Genomic DNA, 16,320 nt, shown 5'->3' on the forward strand with positions numbered 1-16,320 from the left:
GGTAAAAAAAAAAACAATGATATGACCTACAGTCAATGGATCTTAGATTTAATAAAACACAGTACATATTCACAGATAGCCAATTTTAATATTTTCATATTTAAATAAAAGTATAAATTATACAAATATATACGAATACATATGTTTTCCAAGGACATAACTTTGTTTTGTATCCTTGTGGTGACGGTGCCATTACTACTAAATGCAAAATTGGAATTGTAAGCATTGCATATTTTCATTCCATGCAAGGAATGTGACTTCTGCATTACAGAATAATAGCCAAAACATTATGAATAGGTAATGAGAACAGGAGTGCTGAAGGGAAGGGAAAGAAAGGAATGCTATGGAAAAGGACTGTTTTTAAGTAGAAATTTTAACAGGGCATACTCTATGATCACAATGTAATAATATTAAAAGTAAATAATAGGGCTTCCCTGGTGGCGCAGTGGTTAAGAACCTGCCTGCCAACGCAGGGAACACGGGTTCGAGCCCTAGTCCGGGAAGATCCCACATGCTGCAGAGCAACTAAGCCTGTGTGCCACAACTACTGAGCCTGTGCTCTAGAGCCCACGTACCACAACTACTGAAGCCCGCGCGCCTAGAGCCTGTGCCCCGCAGCAAGAGAAGCCACTGCAATGAGAAGCCTGCACACCGCAACCAAGAGTAGCCCCTGTTCGCCGCAACCAGAGAAAGCCCATGCAAAGCAATGAAGACCCAATGCAGCCAAAAATAAATAAATAAAATAAATTTTTTAAAAAAGTAAATAATAAAAGGATGACCAAAATCATCACAGCAACTTGGAAATCTAAAAACACTCTTTTAAATAAACCCTGAAGATGAAGTAAAAAGAGAAATTATTAGATTACAGAAATGTTTAGATTATAAAACTTAAAAAAGATACAGCAAGATCTTTGCAGAGGAAAATTTATGGCCTTAAATTATTTGTTTTTATAGAAAAAAGGCTAAAAATTAAAGAATTAAGTGCTCTCTCTCAAAAAACTGGGAAAATAACCACAAAATAAACCTAAAGAAACTAGGAAGAATCAATAATAACAAGAGATAAAGTAATAAAATAGAACACACAAAAAAATGGAAAGGATAAATATATCATAAACAGTTAATCCTTTGAAAAGACCTATAAAGTTATTTTAAAAAAATACTCAAAAGCCAGATAGTGATAAAAGTGAAACAGGACGCATTTTAACCACAGGTATAGAAGAGATTAAAAATTATGAAAATACTATATGTAACTTCATAGCAAACAATTTGAAAATCTAGAGGAAATGGATGATTTCCTAAGTGAATACAAGTCACCAAAATCAACCTAAAAAGTAAAAACTTAAATATGATAATTACCACAGAGAGAGCTATCATTTTGAAAAAGTCAACAGGGCAATATGGTTTTATCCCATCTTTCAACAATTAGAGTTGCAAACACACTTAAATTATTCCAGACTATAGCAAAAGATGGAAAGCTCTTGAATTTATTTCAAGCATAACTTTAATATCAAAATCTATTAAAGATGGTAACAAAAAAGAAAAAAACCATAGATCAGTTTCACTATAAATATAGGTAAAATTCTAAACATAATATTAGCAAAAATAGAACCAATGTGCCAAAGGAGTAGTTAATACAACTAAGGGCAGTTTATTTAAGGAATGTAAAGTGGTTTAATGTCAGAAAATCTATCACATAAATACTTACATCCACACATTTAAGAAAAAAAATCATTGAAAATATTAATAAATGCCAAAATGATATTTGATGATTCAACAGGCATCTCCAATTATAAAAACTCTAAGAATAATAGCAATAGAAGAAAATAACCTACAATAGAATTTACTAAAAATCAAGAGTATATATTATCCTAAATGGCAAAACATTGCAAGTATCTTAATTAAAATTAGGAACTTAGCAGATATGTTCAGTATCTTCATTATTATTTAATCCCGTCTTGAGGATTTTTGAAGAAAATAAAACATTTAGTATAAAAATTAGAAAAGAAGATATAAAACTATGTATTTTCTGTTGGTAATATGAATGCATGACCAGGAAGCCTATGAGAAATGCAAGTTTAAAAAAAGAAAAACCTTTAGAATTAACAAAATTGGCAAGATAGCTGGATATAAGATAAATATCTAAATATCAACATCTTTTCTCCATTTAGGTACCTATAAATGATAAATATATTTATAGTAGCAACAATAAAATACTTAGAATAAATTTTCCAAGAAAGATACAGGACCTCTTTGAAAAGGACCATAACACTATTGAAAAATGTCAAATAACGTCTGGCTAGTGGAAGGACAAACCAGGTTCTTGATTGAGAAGACGTAATTTCATAAAAATGTCAATTATTAAATGTAATGCCATTCCAATTAGAATTTCAACAGGATTTTGTTTTGGGGAGGTAGGAAAAGAATTAGATAATTTTATCTTAAAATACTTTTTGAAGGGCTATGTAAAAAACAAATTTTAGGGACTTCCCTGGCATTCCAGGGGTTAAGACTCTGTGCTTTTACTGCAGGGGGCATGGGTTCGATTCCTGGTTGGGGAACTAAGATCCTGCATGCAGCATGGTGTGGGCAAAAGAAAAAAAAATTTTTTTAACTTATGTATTGCATAAAACATCTGCAAGGCAAGAAAGAAACAATAGATATAGAAAAAACATATTTGCATCAGAGATGATATACAAAGGGGTATGTTTGTAATATACAAAGAGATCTCACAATTTGATTTTTTTTAAAAGGCAGAATCTAATAAATGGGTGAGGATATGAATAGGCAATTCTTATATAGATACAATTTTTCAGTAAACATATTCTTTAAACTCATCCAAACTGTCTGCCAACAAATTCACTAACAGTCAGGAAGAGGCAAATTAAAGCAACAATAAAATTTTACTTTACACCTATCAGAGTAGCAAAAACTAAAGAGAATTATAACACTTATCGCGGTAGGGACACAGAGAAAAGATACGCCCAGGTATTGCTAGGTATGAAAATAACGTATTACTGTCCTTCGGGAAAGTAACATGGTAACTTCTATGAAAATTTAAAATACATAATATATTCCTTGACCCTGCAATCCCAACTTCTTGGACTCTAGCCCATAGAAATAAAAACACCACCAGTGAGGACAAATGTACAATGATGTTTACTGAAGCATTATTTATAGTAGAAAAAATAGAAATTAAGCGGTTAAATAAATTATGGCCTATTTACCACATGGAATATTAAGTAGCCATTAAAAGGAATAAATAGGAACTATTGTATATCAATTAATTTGGAAGGATTTCCATGAAATACTGCTTTATTTTTGTAAATGCATATATAGGTCTGTATATAGTTGTATGAAAACAGAGGGGGAAAAATGAAAGGATACTTATCATTTGTTAACACTGCCTACTGGGGGAAGGAAGAAGAGAAGTGAGATGTGGGGACCCAGCAAAAAGAGGAAGAGAAAAAGGAGATTTTACTTTAAGAGTGTGAACATGATCAAATTATACATTTATGTAAAGTTATAAACCTATATGTGAGTATACAAAAAAAATTTTTTTGAACAGGAAAATCTAAACGTCACCTATTGGATTGTGATTGAAAAAACATGAAACTGAAGTAAGACCCAGGGGAAGGACAACACCATAAAGCACTACAATTTAGTCACTATGGTAACCTGCAAAGTATTTTTGCAGAGCTGTTCTCATAGTTCCCACACGTACAATCAAAACAAATATGCTAAACATTAAAATTTAAAGAGAATTGGTCATTTTATGTGTTGTATTAACACATTTAATAGTGTCATTGTACATAATGTGAAATTTACGTTAAATCCGTGTAATATTATACAGTAAAGGCCATCTATTTTGTTTACTCTGATGACTGTGGTTTCCAAAGGACTAAGAGTATAAAGAAAAAATTTTGATGCTACAGTACAAGGTGATGAGAGAGGCTACATGCAAATATAAGGTGTCCTTTTCAAACATATATATGCACGCAGGTATACCTATATACCTATTTGTATATACTATATGCTACACTGTATTTGTATATGCTATCAGATTTGAAAAATCACATCACTTATGTGAGTTCATTTTCATAGTGGTACTAGAAGAATTAACTATATTATCCCCTTTAGAAGATAAAAACATGTAGATAAATAATGTGGAGGGTTTTACATTATAAATTTTGTCTTTTTTCTCCTTACAATTTTATGTATAAAAAATAATTCACTGTGAATTTTGTTAAAAAGAAAAAAACCTAAAAACCTAAAAAATAATGGAAGATGTAATTTGGGGAAAATTATAATTTTTCCATTATACTTGATGAATTGACAATTCTCACAAATATGAAGTCCCAAAGCAATTGTGCAACAAGGTCTCACAAAGTAGTAGGTCTTTCGTTAAATTTAGAAATAATTGATACTAGATTTTAAAGTGCATGGAAGATTGTTTCTCACTAGAGATCACGTCTATCCAACCAAATCTGGTATTCCTTTTGTTGAAAGTGCCTGTCCCGTTCTTCAAACTTTACCTCCTTCTTCAAGAAGCCTGCCCAGACTCCCTCCAGTAGCACAGGATTTTTTACTCTTACCATCTATTCTCACTTACTGTTGCTATATTAGGTGGCTTGCATACTCTTCTCCCTGCTGACTATGAGCTCCTTGAGGGCAAAAACCAAGGCCTGGGACTTTCTAGACCTTCAGTGTTGACTGCATACATGCCTACCAACAGCCCATTTAGGTACCGTTTATTTCCTATTTCTGTGCTCTTGCTTATGTTATCTCATTCTTCAATATTCTCACCCTTCTCAATAATTTATGTTTCCTGAAAAACTGATTGAATTTCCTCTGATGATTTCTTATTTCTACAGACCATTTATGCCCAGCATAGAGATTTATCTCCTTCTTGTGTCCATGTACTGCTTCAAATTGCTCTCTAATTACTCCATATGTGCATACTTTGTATCCAAAGCTAGATCCTAGACAAAAACCATGTGGACTGTTTTTTAAATTTTCAAATATCCTAGTACCAAGCACAAGTAATTTAATCATCAATTCTGGTTAAATTAAGGAAGACATCTTTTTTTCTCTCTCTAGATTCTCATTGTACTCTCAAATATGTTATTAAATTTAGAATTCTTTGATTTGTATTTAATGGATGGATTCAGGGGCACACACACAAACACAGTGACCTCAAAATGCTTCTGGAATCACACAATGGCCAGAGGAGACCCTGGGAAAGTGATGAAATGAGGCTTTCTTCATCTCCCTGCAAGAGGACTCAAGTTCCTTTCTCTTACTGGAGACAGGCCTTGATCCTAATCGCCACGCTTGTACATGTGAAATTAACACCTCAAACCGCCTGCAAGTATCTCTCTGTCCAAAGTTCCCTCAGAAACATAACAAGACTGTTGGAAATGTAAATAACACATGAGGTTGAAAAATAATAATAAATTAGGTGAGATAGGAATAAAGGACATATAACCCAAGGCATAGTTCTTGTCTGGTTTTCCATAGAAACCCTCTGGGGGTTAATGCAAGTTGCCTGGGAATAGATTGAGGAGGGGGATATTTACTTGAGAAGCAACTGACAGAAACATAAAACATATATGAATGTTCATCGTCCATTTAAAAAATAATAAAATTACCAAAAACAAACTAGAGAACAAAGGAAGGGATAAGTATTTTTGAAGTTTGGTGAAGTACATTTATACAGTCATTTTGCCCTTGTGAATCTTTACCACAAAAGCTTATCCATTCTTCAAAGCTAACCATGATTTGATTACAAAGACAGTTAAAACTCTAAGCCAATTTTTGATCTAGACCTTTTCATTTTAAAAAAGCAGAATCCAGTATTAAAATAAATGCAGAGCACACATGAATGAAGAGAGGGTCTAAATGGCTATTGGAGTGATATTTCCCCCTAAACATATGGCACTGACATCAAGAACACACAACCACTTGGGCCAAGACCTAAAACCAGCTGTAATGTGAATCTGCTAAAGAAGTAGAGAAAATTCCTGTGTTGCATTAAACTTCAGTTTCTTTCCAGAGCTATTATTTTAACAGATACTCATTATATGTGCACTTCACTTTGCTATCACTGTTTTTTTCTCTGCAAGGTTAGTTCAAAGTATAGGGCCAAAACCTTACAGAAAGGAGCCACATGAAGAGGAAAATCTGCATCGCTAATCATCCCAGTTGAAGATCACTTTTCCATACACTGATGTTCAAATGAATCAGTACCCCACCTGACATGTCTTGGATGGATAGAAATCCCTAAACTTCATCACTGAAAATACAGATGCCCTAAAAAATGTATAATTCCAGATGAACAGTAATGGGTATTAATCTCATTAATATTATCTGTTTGAGTACAGACTGGTAGAAAAGGTGGGAGCTGGCAAATTTTTATTTTCCCATAAATTTTTTATATTTTCAAGTGTGCCTAAAGAAAAATTTCGACTTGGACTGTTGCAAAATGCCCAACCCAACACCTGCCACACAGGCATTCAATAAATAGTAGAGGGCAAAATTATTTTTCTAGAATGGTATTTACTGGAGAATCAGGGACCCTTTGACCTGAATACTCTTGTAAGTTGTCTCTTCCCCACTTGTGATGCTGTGTCAAACATGATCACTCAGTACAAGGTAACTAGACAGGAGGGTTTTGTCTGGTTTATTCCAGCTGTCCTACTGCCTTGCCTTTCTTCCGTACAAGTACACTGTGTTCTTTCTGCCCTATCTCAGCTCAAAAGGCATCTATCAAATAGGCCATCTTACAAAAATGCAAACACACCCTAGACCCTCACATCCTCCGTATTCTGCTTTTTATTTCTATGTAGTAATTAGCATCATATGACAGCTTTTCTATTTACTTGCTTATTTGTAGACTATCACTAGAAAGCAGGTTCCCTGAGGGCAGGGGCCTTGTCTCATTCACAGCTCTATCTCCTAGAACAAACACTGCCTGACGCACAGAAGATCCTCAATAAATAGTTATTGAATAAATTCTTTTCTGAGAAGAATAAGCTGCCTCCTGCCAGGTAATGACCTGAAAGCACCAATAGACTGGCACCTCTTCCAAACCCACTGTGGGATTTCCTTCAAGGAGGGGATCTCTGTGCTCACTTTCAGGCTGAAAATGACAATGCAGAGTTTGGGGAATGCTTGTCCCTCTGATCTGTCTATAGCACACTGTCATTCATCCTCTTTTTACTTGTTTGAGTTCTGTCTCTCTTAATTTCAAGCTTTTAGGAAAAAGCACCGTGTCTATATGATTTTCTACCACCAATAACTTTTAGGTGCTTAGTAAATGCTGAGAGGTGATTTTTGCTTTGTGGAAAACATGCAGCCCTCTGAATTGTAGCTTATTAAAGACAATCTTTACATTCTAGAAATGGTACACTACATGTTGGGTGATATCTTCTATGTCTTCCAGAGATTTATGCTGTAAAAAAGACACAATAGAACACATGAAGTGACTGTGATTTTTAACATTTTAAACAGGATTAAAAATAATTTTTTACTTTTTGGTTACTGTCATTTAAAATTTGGTGTAAGTTCATCATGGTGACAATAAAAACAATGAATATACCAAATAATTCAGAAAAAGCATAATTGTACCTGAATTATTTAGAATGGCTGCTCCAAATTGCTACTTTCCTATGTATCATATTAAATAATGACTAAAAAAATATCAGTAGTAAACAAAATATTCTCATTCAGTGGACTCATCCCTAACTGAAGCATCTTTCCCCAGCAAATAATATCATCATCGGAGTAAAAATATGTGAACTGTATTTATAAAACTCACAAATTGTATACTACCTAAAACTGACTTCATTGGATTACAATTAAGAGACTATTGACCTTCTGGATGTTGAGTGCACTTGGTTTTAACTTTAAACAATCAGCTCTAGGTCAGTCACTTCTTCAAGTCGATGCCTAGATTTTAACGGGTAATTGAAGATTTCAGATCACATACTCATAAGCTGATTAATTGTGATTGACACAGTCCCTGCTGCTAAAGTCTGGATCAATGGCAAATTTACTCATATTACAAAATTTGTTCATGTAGCGATTTTCTTTCTTTAAGTGCTATTCTTTAAAAAAACAAAAGAAAACCAATCTGTTTACCCCAAAATGCCCCTTCTGGCTCAGAAAACAAGCAGTAAATATTTAATAGCCTTTTAAATGTCTAATCCTTTAAAAAGTAAACTGTATTAAATTGTAGGACTCAATGCTTTAAGCCACCTGGATCAACTCTACACTGGTGAGATCTAAATGTGAGCAGTAATACTCTCTCCTTTGCAGCTTCTCATGAAACTGACACTAAATATTCCAGAAAAAAAGTAAAATATAAACAAATCCTACATTTTATTTTATTAAATATTAGAATCACAACCACAATTATAGCAATAGAGCATTATTGATAGGTAGTATGTTTGCTCATAAGCTATAGTAATCATTTCTAATGAGAAATATGATATTGAATAGCTATAAAAGATATACTTTCAATTTCATTTTCAATCTACGTTCATTAGCAACAGTGGAGGCTAAATCTTATTTAAGTAGAAATGAATTTCAATATGCAGGATGAATGAATCAATTTATACTGCAGTTGAAATTCCACAAGATAAACATCTATTTAGTCTAAGTAAGTAAAAAGCTACATCTTCCACTGTCTGGGTAGGAATACCTGAAATTTCATGCTTTTGAGGGCTTTACTTCTTTTTTTATTTACAAAAAAGTCACAAACTCAAAATGCTATTTTAAAATCAAAGAAATCTGTTCTGAATCTCATTTTACTATTTAATAGAGCAGCTGAAAAATGACTTAAAGATGTGGCCATATGGTGTGAAAATCCAGAATCAAGGAAAGAATGAGATACTGCAAACACGTAAAAAGCAGTAAGAGGAGGCAACTCTGAGCTCAGTTGAGAATGAAACGCTGATGATGGAGACTGTCTTTTATTGATGACATTTGAGGACACTGACTCACTGGTGTTTTCCAAAACATGAATTCTGCATTTCAAGTGTTTGAGAGATTTAGCTAAGTCTCCTTCCCTCAGCCTGCGGTTGTTTGCACAGAAAGACTCCATAGAATAAATTACTGAACCTTCCAGCACAGCTCAATTAACTGAATGAAGCAGGGAGAGAAAAGCTCCAATCTGGTAACCACAGAACAGAACCTGGCATCATTTTTGTTTAAAGAGTGTACAAGTGGATCACAGGGCATTTAAGAGACGGTCTGAATCTAAGAGTAATGACAATACGGAGAGGTGGGAGGCACTCAGACTAACACTTTGCCCTCTGCTGATCTTTCCGTGGGAAGTTAGAGTCAGGTGTTTGCATTCTGGAGTCACTTTATTGCCTGTCTTCATGAAGAATTTTTGTGTCTCCACCCTGTTTCCCCAGCCTCACACATAAGCTGAGTCAAACTTTCTGTTCCCCAGAAGTTCCAAACGGTTCCTTCCCTTAAATGCAACGCCTCAGTGTAACTCAACTTCATGCAACAAAACCTCAAGTCTGATGATGAACGATTAAGCCATCTATGCCTAAAGAGTTGACTAGTTCTGACCACCTCCAGTGTTCTGAATTCAGTTATTTGTCCATTAATTCATTCAACAAAGTTTTTCTCACGCCAGGCACTGGTATTACCAATGTGAATAAAACAGTCTCAAAGAGCTCACAGTCTAGGGAGGAAAACACGCTTGCAAACAAAATTTAGAACAGATGAGTTAAATATGCCAGCCAAGGTACACACAGTTTCCAGAGGGGACTTCTGAATTGGGGAAATGCTACAGGTTCTGCTGAGTTACGGTTTACCCAAATCCACAGAGCAATTTTAGATTTAATTTCTTAGGAACATGTGGATGCTTTGAAGGCATCTGAGACATTTCCCTTGCTGCCCTGAGAGTAAAGTGTGGTCCTTCCTACCCAGCCCTTCCCCTTAATTCCAGCATGTGGGCAGGTGGCAGAGGAAGATCCGAAGGGGACTACTCTGAGGTTGACTTGCAGGCAAAGAACTTAGACTCTGCTCCTTGGCTCTCCCAAACCACTTGGTGACAAGACAACAATAAAGGAGGAATAATGTTAACGATCGCAGGGTTTGCTTACACATTAAAAACTGACTACTGCCCTCAACCATACATGACCCCACAGTCAAATAAGTCAGCAGCTGTGGAAGTTGGGAAAACCACAACTTAAAGGCTGAAAGACCCACATTGTACCAGTGGCGTTTCCTTAAAAACAGACAATATCCTGGTCAGTAGAAAGTGCTGAAAACACAAAGAATGACTGAAAGATAGGAGGGGTGGGCACGTGAGAAAGCAAAGAGATGTTTGCGAGAGCTGAGAGGAAATCCTGACACACCAATCTGACCCCCTCCCCACAAAATCACTAGGTCTCCTTTCAGCCCAAGGCTCCCTACTGCCTGGGGAATCTGGCCTCATTCCAACAGCAGTGCCCTCATGTGCTGAACTGAAAATAAAACAAAGGATGCCATTCATCATATTTTTCAACAACTGGTTTCTTTTCTTAGTTTGGAAGAAAAACTTGGCAATCATAAAGCTCAGTTTTTTATTTTTATATATTTTTTTCTTAGTGACAAAATAAACTGAAAAAGAAAAAAAAATGCCCAATGGTAAGAAAAGAAAAATATACAAGACCCTTCAGAGCTCAGTTGGCCACACACTGCCATTCGGCTGACACCAAAGCGTGGAATACAACACTCTTAAGTTCTCCCAACCCAAAGGGCCAGCTGCCTTCTGCTTCTGTAAGATGTGGCTACTTAGGGAAATTCACATAGGCTCCCAGTGTTAACTATGCTGCATATTTACTTTAATCAAAGTGACATTTCCCAGATGGTGTCATCAGAAAACCTCATCTGAAATGAGGAGTATAAGAGAACTCAGTTGTATATTCTGGGGAAAATTGGATACAGGTGTTCCCCCATTTTAAGATGCCTCAGTTTACGAAAATATAAAAACGATGAAACAGATACATTTATGACATGTGACCAGCACCCCCGCCCCCTTAGAAATGGGTGCCTGGTACCTAGAATGGGTATCAGGCAGCCACATGAAGGTGAGGATGAGTAAATGATAACACCTCTCCATTACCAACTGCACCATCCCAACACTCTCCGGTGTTAACTCTGAGCCTAATGTTTTGTGGTTCCCAGGACACCCTCCACCACCTCCACCTGGGGTGGGGAGAGGAGGAAAGGCGAGAAAGAGTGTTTGAAGCAAGAAGCCGCTCAAAGGTACCTCTGAAAATTAGTAGACCTAAAGGATCTAATTCACTGACTATACATGCTGAGCCCCTATGCCGTAAACAAAACAGACGGCTTCCTCCATGGAAGGTGAAGCAAAATGACGACATTTACTTTAGTAATTCAACTATTGTGATGTGGGCTTTGAAAGAAAGGACAGGCATTATGAAGTCTATAACCTAACCTAGTGGTCTCAGAAGATGTTTCCGAGGAAATGACTCACTGCTCCAGAAATTAGAGAGCAATGGGTAAAGAGCACAAACTTTAGAAAGGACAGACTAAATGGAAACCTGGTCCTGCAACTTAGCAGCTGTACGACCTTAAGGAAGTTACTTAACCTCTCTGAGCCTCAGTTTTTTGTTTTTCCTCCACAACTTATGCATTTCTGGTGCTGGGTACCAGAAGACATATTCATTTGTGACAACCTTTTGGTCCTGCTTTGTGTGTCACAACACTGGGTAAGCCATCGCCGTGGGAGAGAGGAGTATTCCTGGAAGCCATTCCCCCACTGGGAGAGTTGGCAGTAACTTTACGCATGGAAGTGACTATGAACCACATAAATATATCGCACTAAATCCTAATTATCCCCAACTCAACCTCCCTTTAACTGGGTCCAAAAATGCCCATGGCCACTCCCAGAACCAGCTACATAATTTGTGGGGCTCAGTGCAAATGGAAAATTATTCAGAATTTCAGTGACAGCAGAGCACTGGACAAGCACAGGACCCCGTGCTACTGCACAGGCTGTAAGTCCACGAGGCCGACCCTGGCCACTCCAATACCACCTGTCATGAGGAGAAGTTTAATAAAGTATAATTGGGAATATACAGCAGTTTCAACAAATTGTGGCTAAAATATCTTATGTTTGCAAGTTTTACAAAATCATACAACACTATGAGCTTATTACCAGGGCCTGTCCCAGGCTTCACAGGGACTTCACACAAGTGAGGGCACTTGTAGCTTAAGTTTCATTAGCATTGTGGTAAATCTGCCCCACTAAAATACAGTAGGTGCTCAATAAATATTAGTGGATGAAGCCTTATCCTCAGAGACTTTACAGTCTAGCCAGCAAGCCAAACAAGAGATCAATTAAAGCCCTGCCACAACTCAACAAATCAAGCCCAAAAAACATAACTGCATGAAATGTGGGGATGTGAATTCAGAGTAGAACAAATAACCCAAGTGACTCTCGGCGGTCTGCCAGCCAGGAGTTCTGGGGTATTGACTGCACAATCCAGATGTGCCCTGGTGCTAGCTGCAGTTTTGGCACCATCTGGTGGCAATATTCTTCCCTGACTTAAACAGTGACGGGGACCATTCTGGGTCCTACAGACATCGTGGCTCTTTCAGGACTGTGAGAGTGATTCCAGGAATCTCCCAATTAATTGTAGCAAGTTTTGTGGCTCAATCCGCAGAAATTCATCTGGGAGAAATCTGGGGATGCGGCGATTCGTCCTCCACTTCCTCACTTGGTGAGGCACGGCTGTGCTTAGCAGCCCTGAATCAGTCCCGCAGAGGAGACACTGACAGTCCAGGGGAGGAAGCTATGAAACTAGACGCTGATGGATCTTCCAGGTACAGGAAGGAATAAATGGGCAAGAATTCAGTATACGATAATTGTGTAAAAGACAGATCTCAAAGAGATTTTAAATGAGAAAAGAGTACAGAAGTACAGCCTGGAAGAAGTTTCAGGATTCTGAGGTGGGCCATCCTATGGAACTGCCATGGAAGGAGATGTTCAACCAACTGGATGTACAATTTCTCACTAGATCACAAGAAACTAGAGGCAAATGCTGACCAGGCCTAGGAGGAGAGGCCTGAAGTCCTGAGGATGTGGGTCCAAGGGCATTGTTTAGGGTTAGAGCAGTATAAATCTACAGAATATGGGATATGGTGGGAGGAAGCTCCTGACTGACCCAGTGGGCTAAAAAGAACTTGGGGAATTTTATTTCTTTACAGTCATCTACTCCAAAGGGTTGTTGTGAAAATCACATAATAGTACTTGACACTTAGTTGGAATTCAATGAAAGGTAGCCACGATTAATGATGCTAAAAGGGTTCACTGAAGACTTCCTTCTGTATCTCGCTCTTTCATCTTGCTTTTATCCTTGTGAAATAGTGGAGTGGATATCATGAAGGAAGGTGAACTACTAAACACAATTGTAGGGTAGACAGAATAATACTTATCAATTACCAAAAATTCTTTATACTTACTAGAAACAATATAATTTTATAACGCTTGGTCATTGCTAGACTACATAAATCATAATGATTACTTTTCCCAAAGCAGGTGGTCTTCATGAAGATAGAGGTACCTAAGAAGTTAGGAAACAGTAACTGGTTGCAGATGGGGTTTCCTAAAAAAAAGTTAATAGGATGGTACATAAAAGGCTTGGGAAAGATGTTTGGCTAGGAGTCTACCACCAGCTAAAAAGCATCATCAACCTGGCAGGTGAAGATGGCATGAAAGGAAAGACATACAACTATTAAAAGATTGAAAAGACTTTAATTTTCTTTTCTTTTTTTTTTAAAATGAATTAATTTATTTATCTTTGGCTGCGTTGGGTCTCTGTCGCTGCGTGCGGGCTTTTTCTAGTTGCAGCAAGCGGGGGCTACTCTTCGTTGCTGTGCACAGGCTTCTCATTGTGGTGGCTCCTCTGTTGCAGAGCACCAGCTCTAGGCGCGTGGGCTTCAGTAGTTGTGGCACGCAGGCTCAGTAGTTGTGGCTCACGGGCTCTAGAGTGCAGGCTCAGAAGTTGTGGCGCACGGGCTTAGTTGCTCCATGGCATGTGGGATCTCCCCAGACCAGGGCTCGAACCCATGTCCCCTTCGTTGGCAGGCAGATTCTTAACCGCTGAGCCACGAGGGAAGTCCTGACTTTTAATTTTTAAAATTATATTAGTCTACATTTTTAATGGTGGACTAAGCTACTACATGAAAGACATTCACTGGAAAACTCCATCCAGTGATTTACCATGATATTTCCAATCCTTACCCCAATTCAACACTCAGACTCCCTATTAGATGAAAGAATAGCAAGACTGTCAAAGGGAACACAGAACGTGACGATAAGAAAACAATGAAATTCAGAGAATACAATGCAAACGAGAAGAAAAGGCAAGTAATCATCAACAATCATCCTAATGAATAATGAATATTTTCTGCCTTTTTCTCCTTTCCTTCCATTTGGTCTGTTGATAGGTTTATTTCTGACAGGATCTAGTCAGGAAGACAGAAACCACACCAAGTATTTCAAAAGAAATCACGTTGAAAATTTGGTCAACAGTTGTTGGAGAACCAAAAGAGCTAGGAGAGAACGTGGTGCCCAGAGATAAAAAAAACTGCAGGAAGCACTACGCCCCAAGGCTGGAGGAACAAAGGGAGGGGGCAGGGTTCTCAGAGTCTAGAAGCCTAGAGAGGCCTCGCAGAGCCGGGGCTCAGCCACTGCCGGCGCTTCTGAGCGGACATCGAGGCCAGTTCTCAAAGTGACAGGAGAAAAAAGCTGGAGCCTGGAACCAAGAGCCACTGTCAGGTCAAGAGCCACTGCTGCGGTGGGGCTGCCCGAAACGGGAAGCAACTTGAAGCAGCAAAAGCCCCTCTCCTCCTTCAGCCCTGCAGCCGCCCAGTCCAGCTCCCCTGAGAGGCGGAGCCTAACGGCACAGTCCTGGTGGCATAAAGCAGCAGAGGTGAGGGTTGGCGTGGGGCTGAGAGACAAAAGCTGGACCATGCACGCACTACACATTTAGAAAGAGAAATTCATCCCATGTTTAGGTCTCTGTCGCTCATCGTAACTCACGACAAACTAATTAGCCGCAAAATACTGCAAATTGGGCAAAAGAAGTGACAGAGTAATCCAACGTCAGGCTGAGTTCTACCAGAGCCACGCTTCACCAGCACCTTTCCTTGTACCTTAGAGGAGCGCTCTAAGGGATTGCTGTTAGCGGCCTAACTGTTCTTACCTATGAAAAATGGGCTCCTTCGAAGCCATGTGCGGGCCTGCTTAAAACAATAAGCTTTTCGAACCCCCAAGCGCGACATACTCCGGGAGCATGGTCTGGATGCTTATCAAACAAGTTCCTGGGCCATTCGCTGAAGTTTCTGGGCAAGTACAAACAAAAGAGTCAAATAAAATGCCTTTTAAAAGCAAGGCAGTGGAGCACGTACCCTGTCAGTGAGATCCTCATATCCCCACAGAGTAAACAGTAACATGAGAATATTTATACTAAACAAAACTGTATATCAAGCCTGCTTTGGCTCAGCCAGAGGGAATGATAAATTCCTTGCAGATCTCTCATAGAGTGGTCTTTTGTGGTCCATGGACGCCACTTCCAAGACGGTACAAACCAATTACAGAGCAAGGCTTTTCATTATGTTGAAGAATGAAAATATCACCCCCCATTTTGTCTTATTTTACAGTTATATTTTACTTAGCCCGTCCCTCCCCCTTATGTTAAAGACATTTTAACTTGTGGAGTCAAGCCCAGGTTCAGGTTGGAAACAAATGACAGCCCCCGCCGCACCAACAACAAAAGCCCTTATCACCTCACAGCCTAGCTTTTTGCTTTCCTTGTCCCTCTTCTAAGAAACTAAAACTTGAAGTTTAAAGTGGGGTAGAGTAAAAAACACTAAAGAGTTAATAAAATGTAAACTCTATTTGTCCACATCGATTTTGTCCCATTTACAATTGGCACAAGTCATGGGCAAAGTCATCTGGCAGGAGATGGGGGTTAAACAAGCTATGAAGCCACATTCCATACAATGTCCACTTTGAGGTCCGATGGAAAAAATACTGCAGACACATTTGCACAAAGTGTTGGTCTGTTTCTAAGAGAGCAATATAAGAAAAGGTTAATATGAATCAGGGTATTTGTTAGTTTGTTTGGTCAGATTTTTCTCAACCCAATTTGATAATCCTTATTGTTATAGATCCATCCCGGCTACTTCTGCCAGCTCATACATAGAGAGAGCTGATGATGCCACATCCGTCCAAAGGATAAACCTTCAGCAACTTACAGCTGTTTCAAATTTTCTAAAGAACCATGG

The 16,320-nt window shown here is 38.1% G+C and overlaps 1 protein-coding gene across 13 annotated transcripts in view; it reads right to left on the reverse strand.

The window, feature by feature from the left end:
- FTCDNL1 (formiminotransferase cyclodeaminase N-terminal like) overlaps window positions 1-16,320 on the reverse strand; it is a 191,532-nt gene that overhangs the window by 88,144 nt on the left and 87,068 nt on the right. For 2 of the 13 annotated variants that reach the window (XM_082467292.1, XM_082467306.1), the window contains one exon: window positions 1-14,154. The exons of 10 other annotated variants lie outside the window; for them this stretch is intronic. In XM_082467292.1, coding sequence (XP_082323418.1) covers window positions 14,027-14,154 — 128 coding nt within the window. In that variant the 3' untranslated portion in view covers window positions 1-14,026. Of the gene's footprint in view, window positions 14,155-15,236; window positions 15,376-16,320 lie in introns of all 13 variants that reach the window. One more of the 13 variants, XM_082467294.1, reaches the window with a different exon arrangement.

Source organism: Balaenoptera physalus (assembly GCF_965194825.1).
Source record: "Balaenoptera physalus genome assembly, chromosome: 6".
NCBI classification, from domain to species: Eukaryota; Metazoa; Chordata; class Mammalia; order Artiodactyla; family Balaenopteridae; genus Balaenoptera; species Balaenoptera physalus.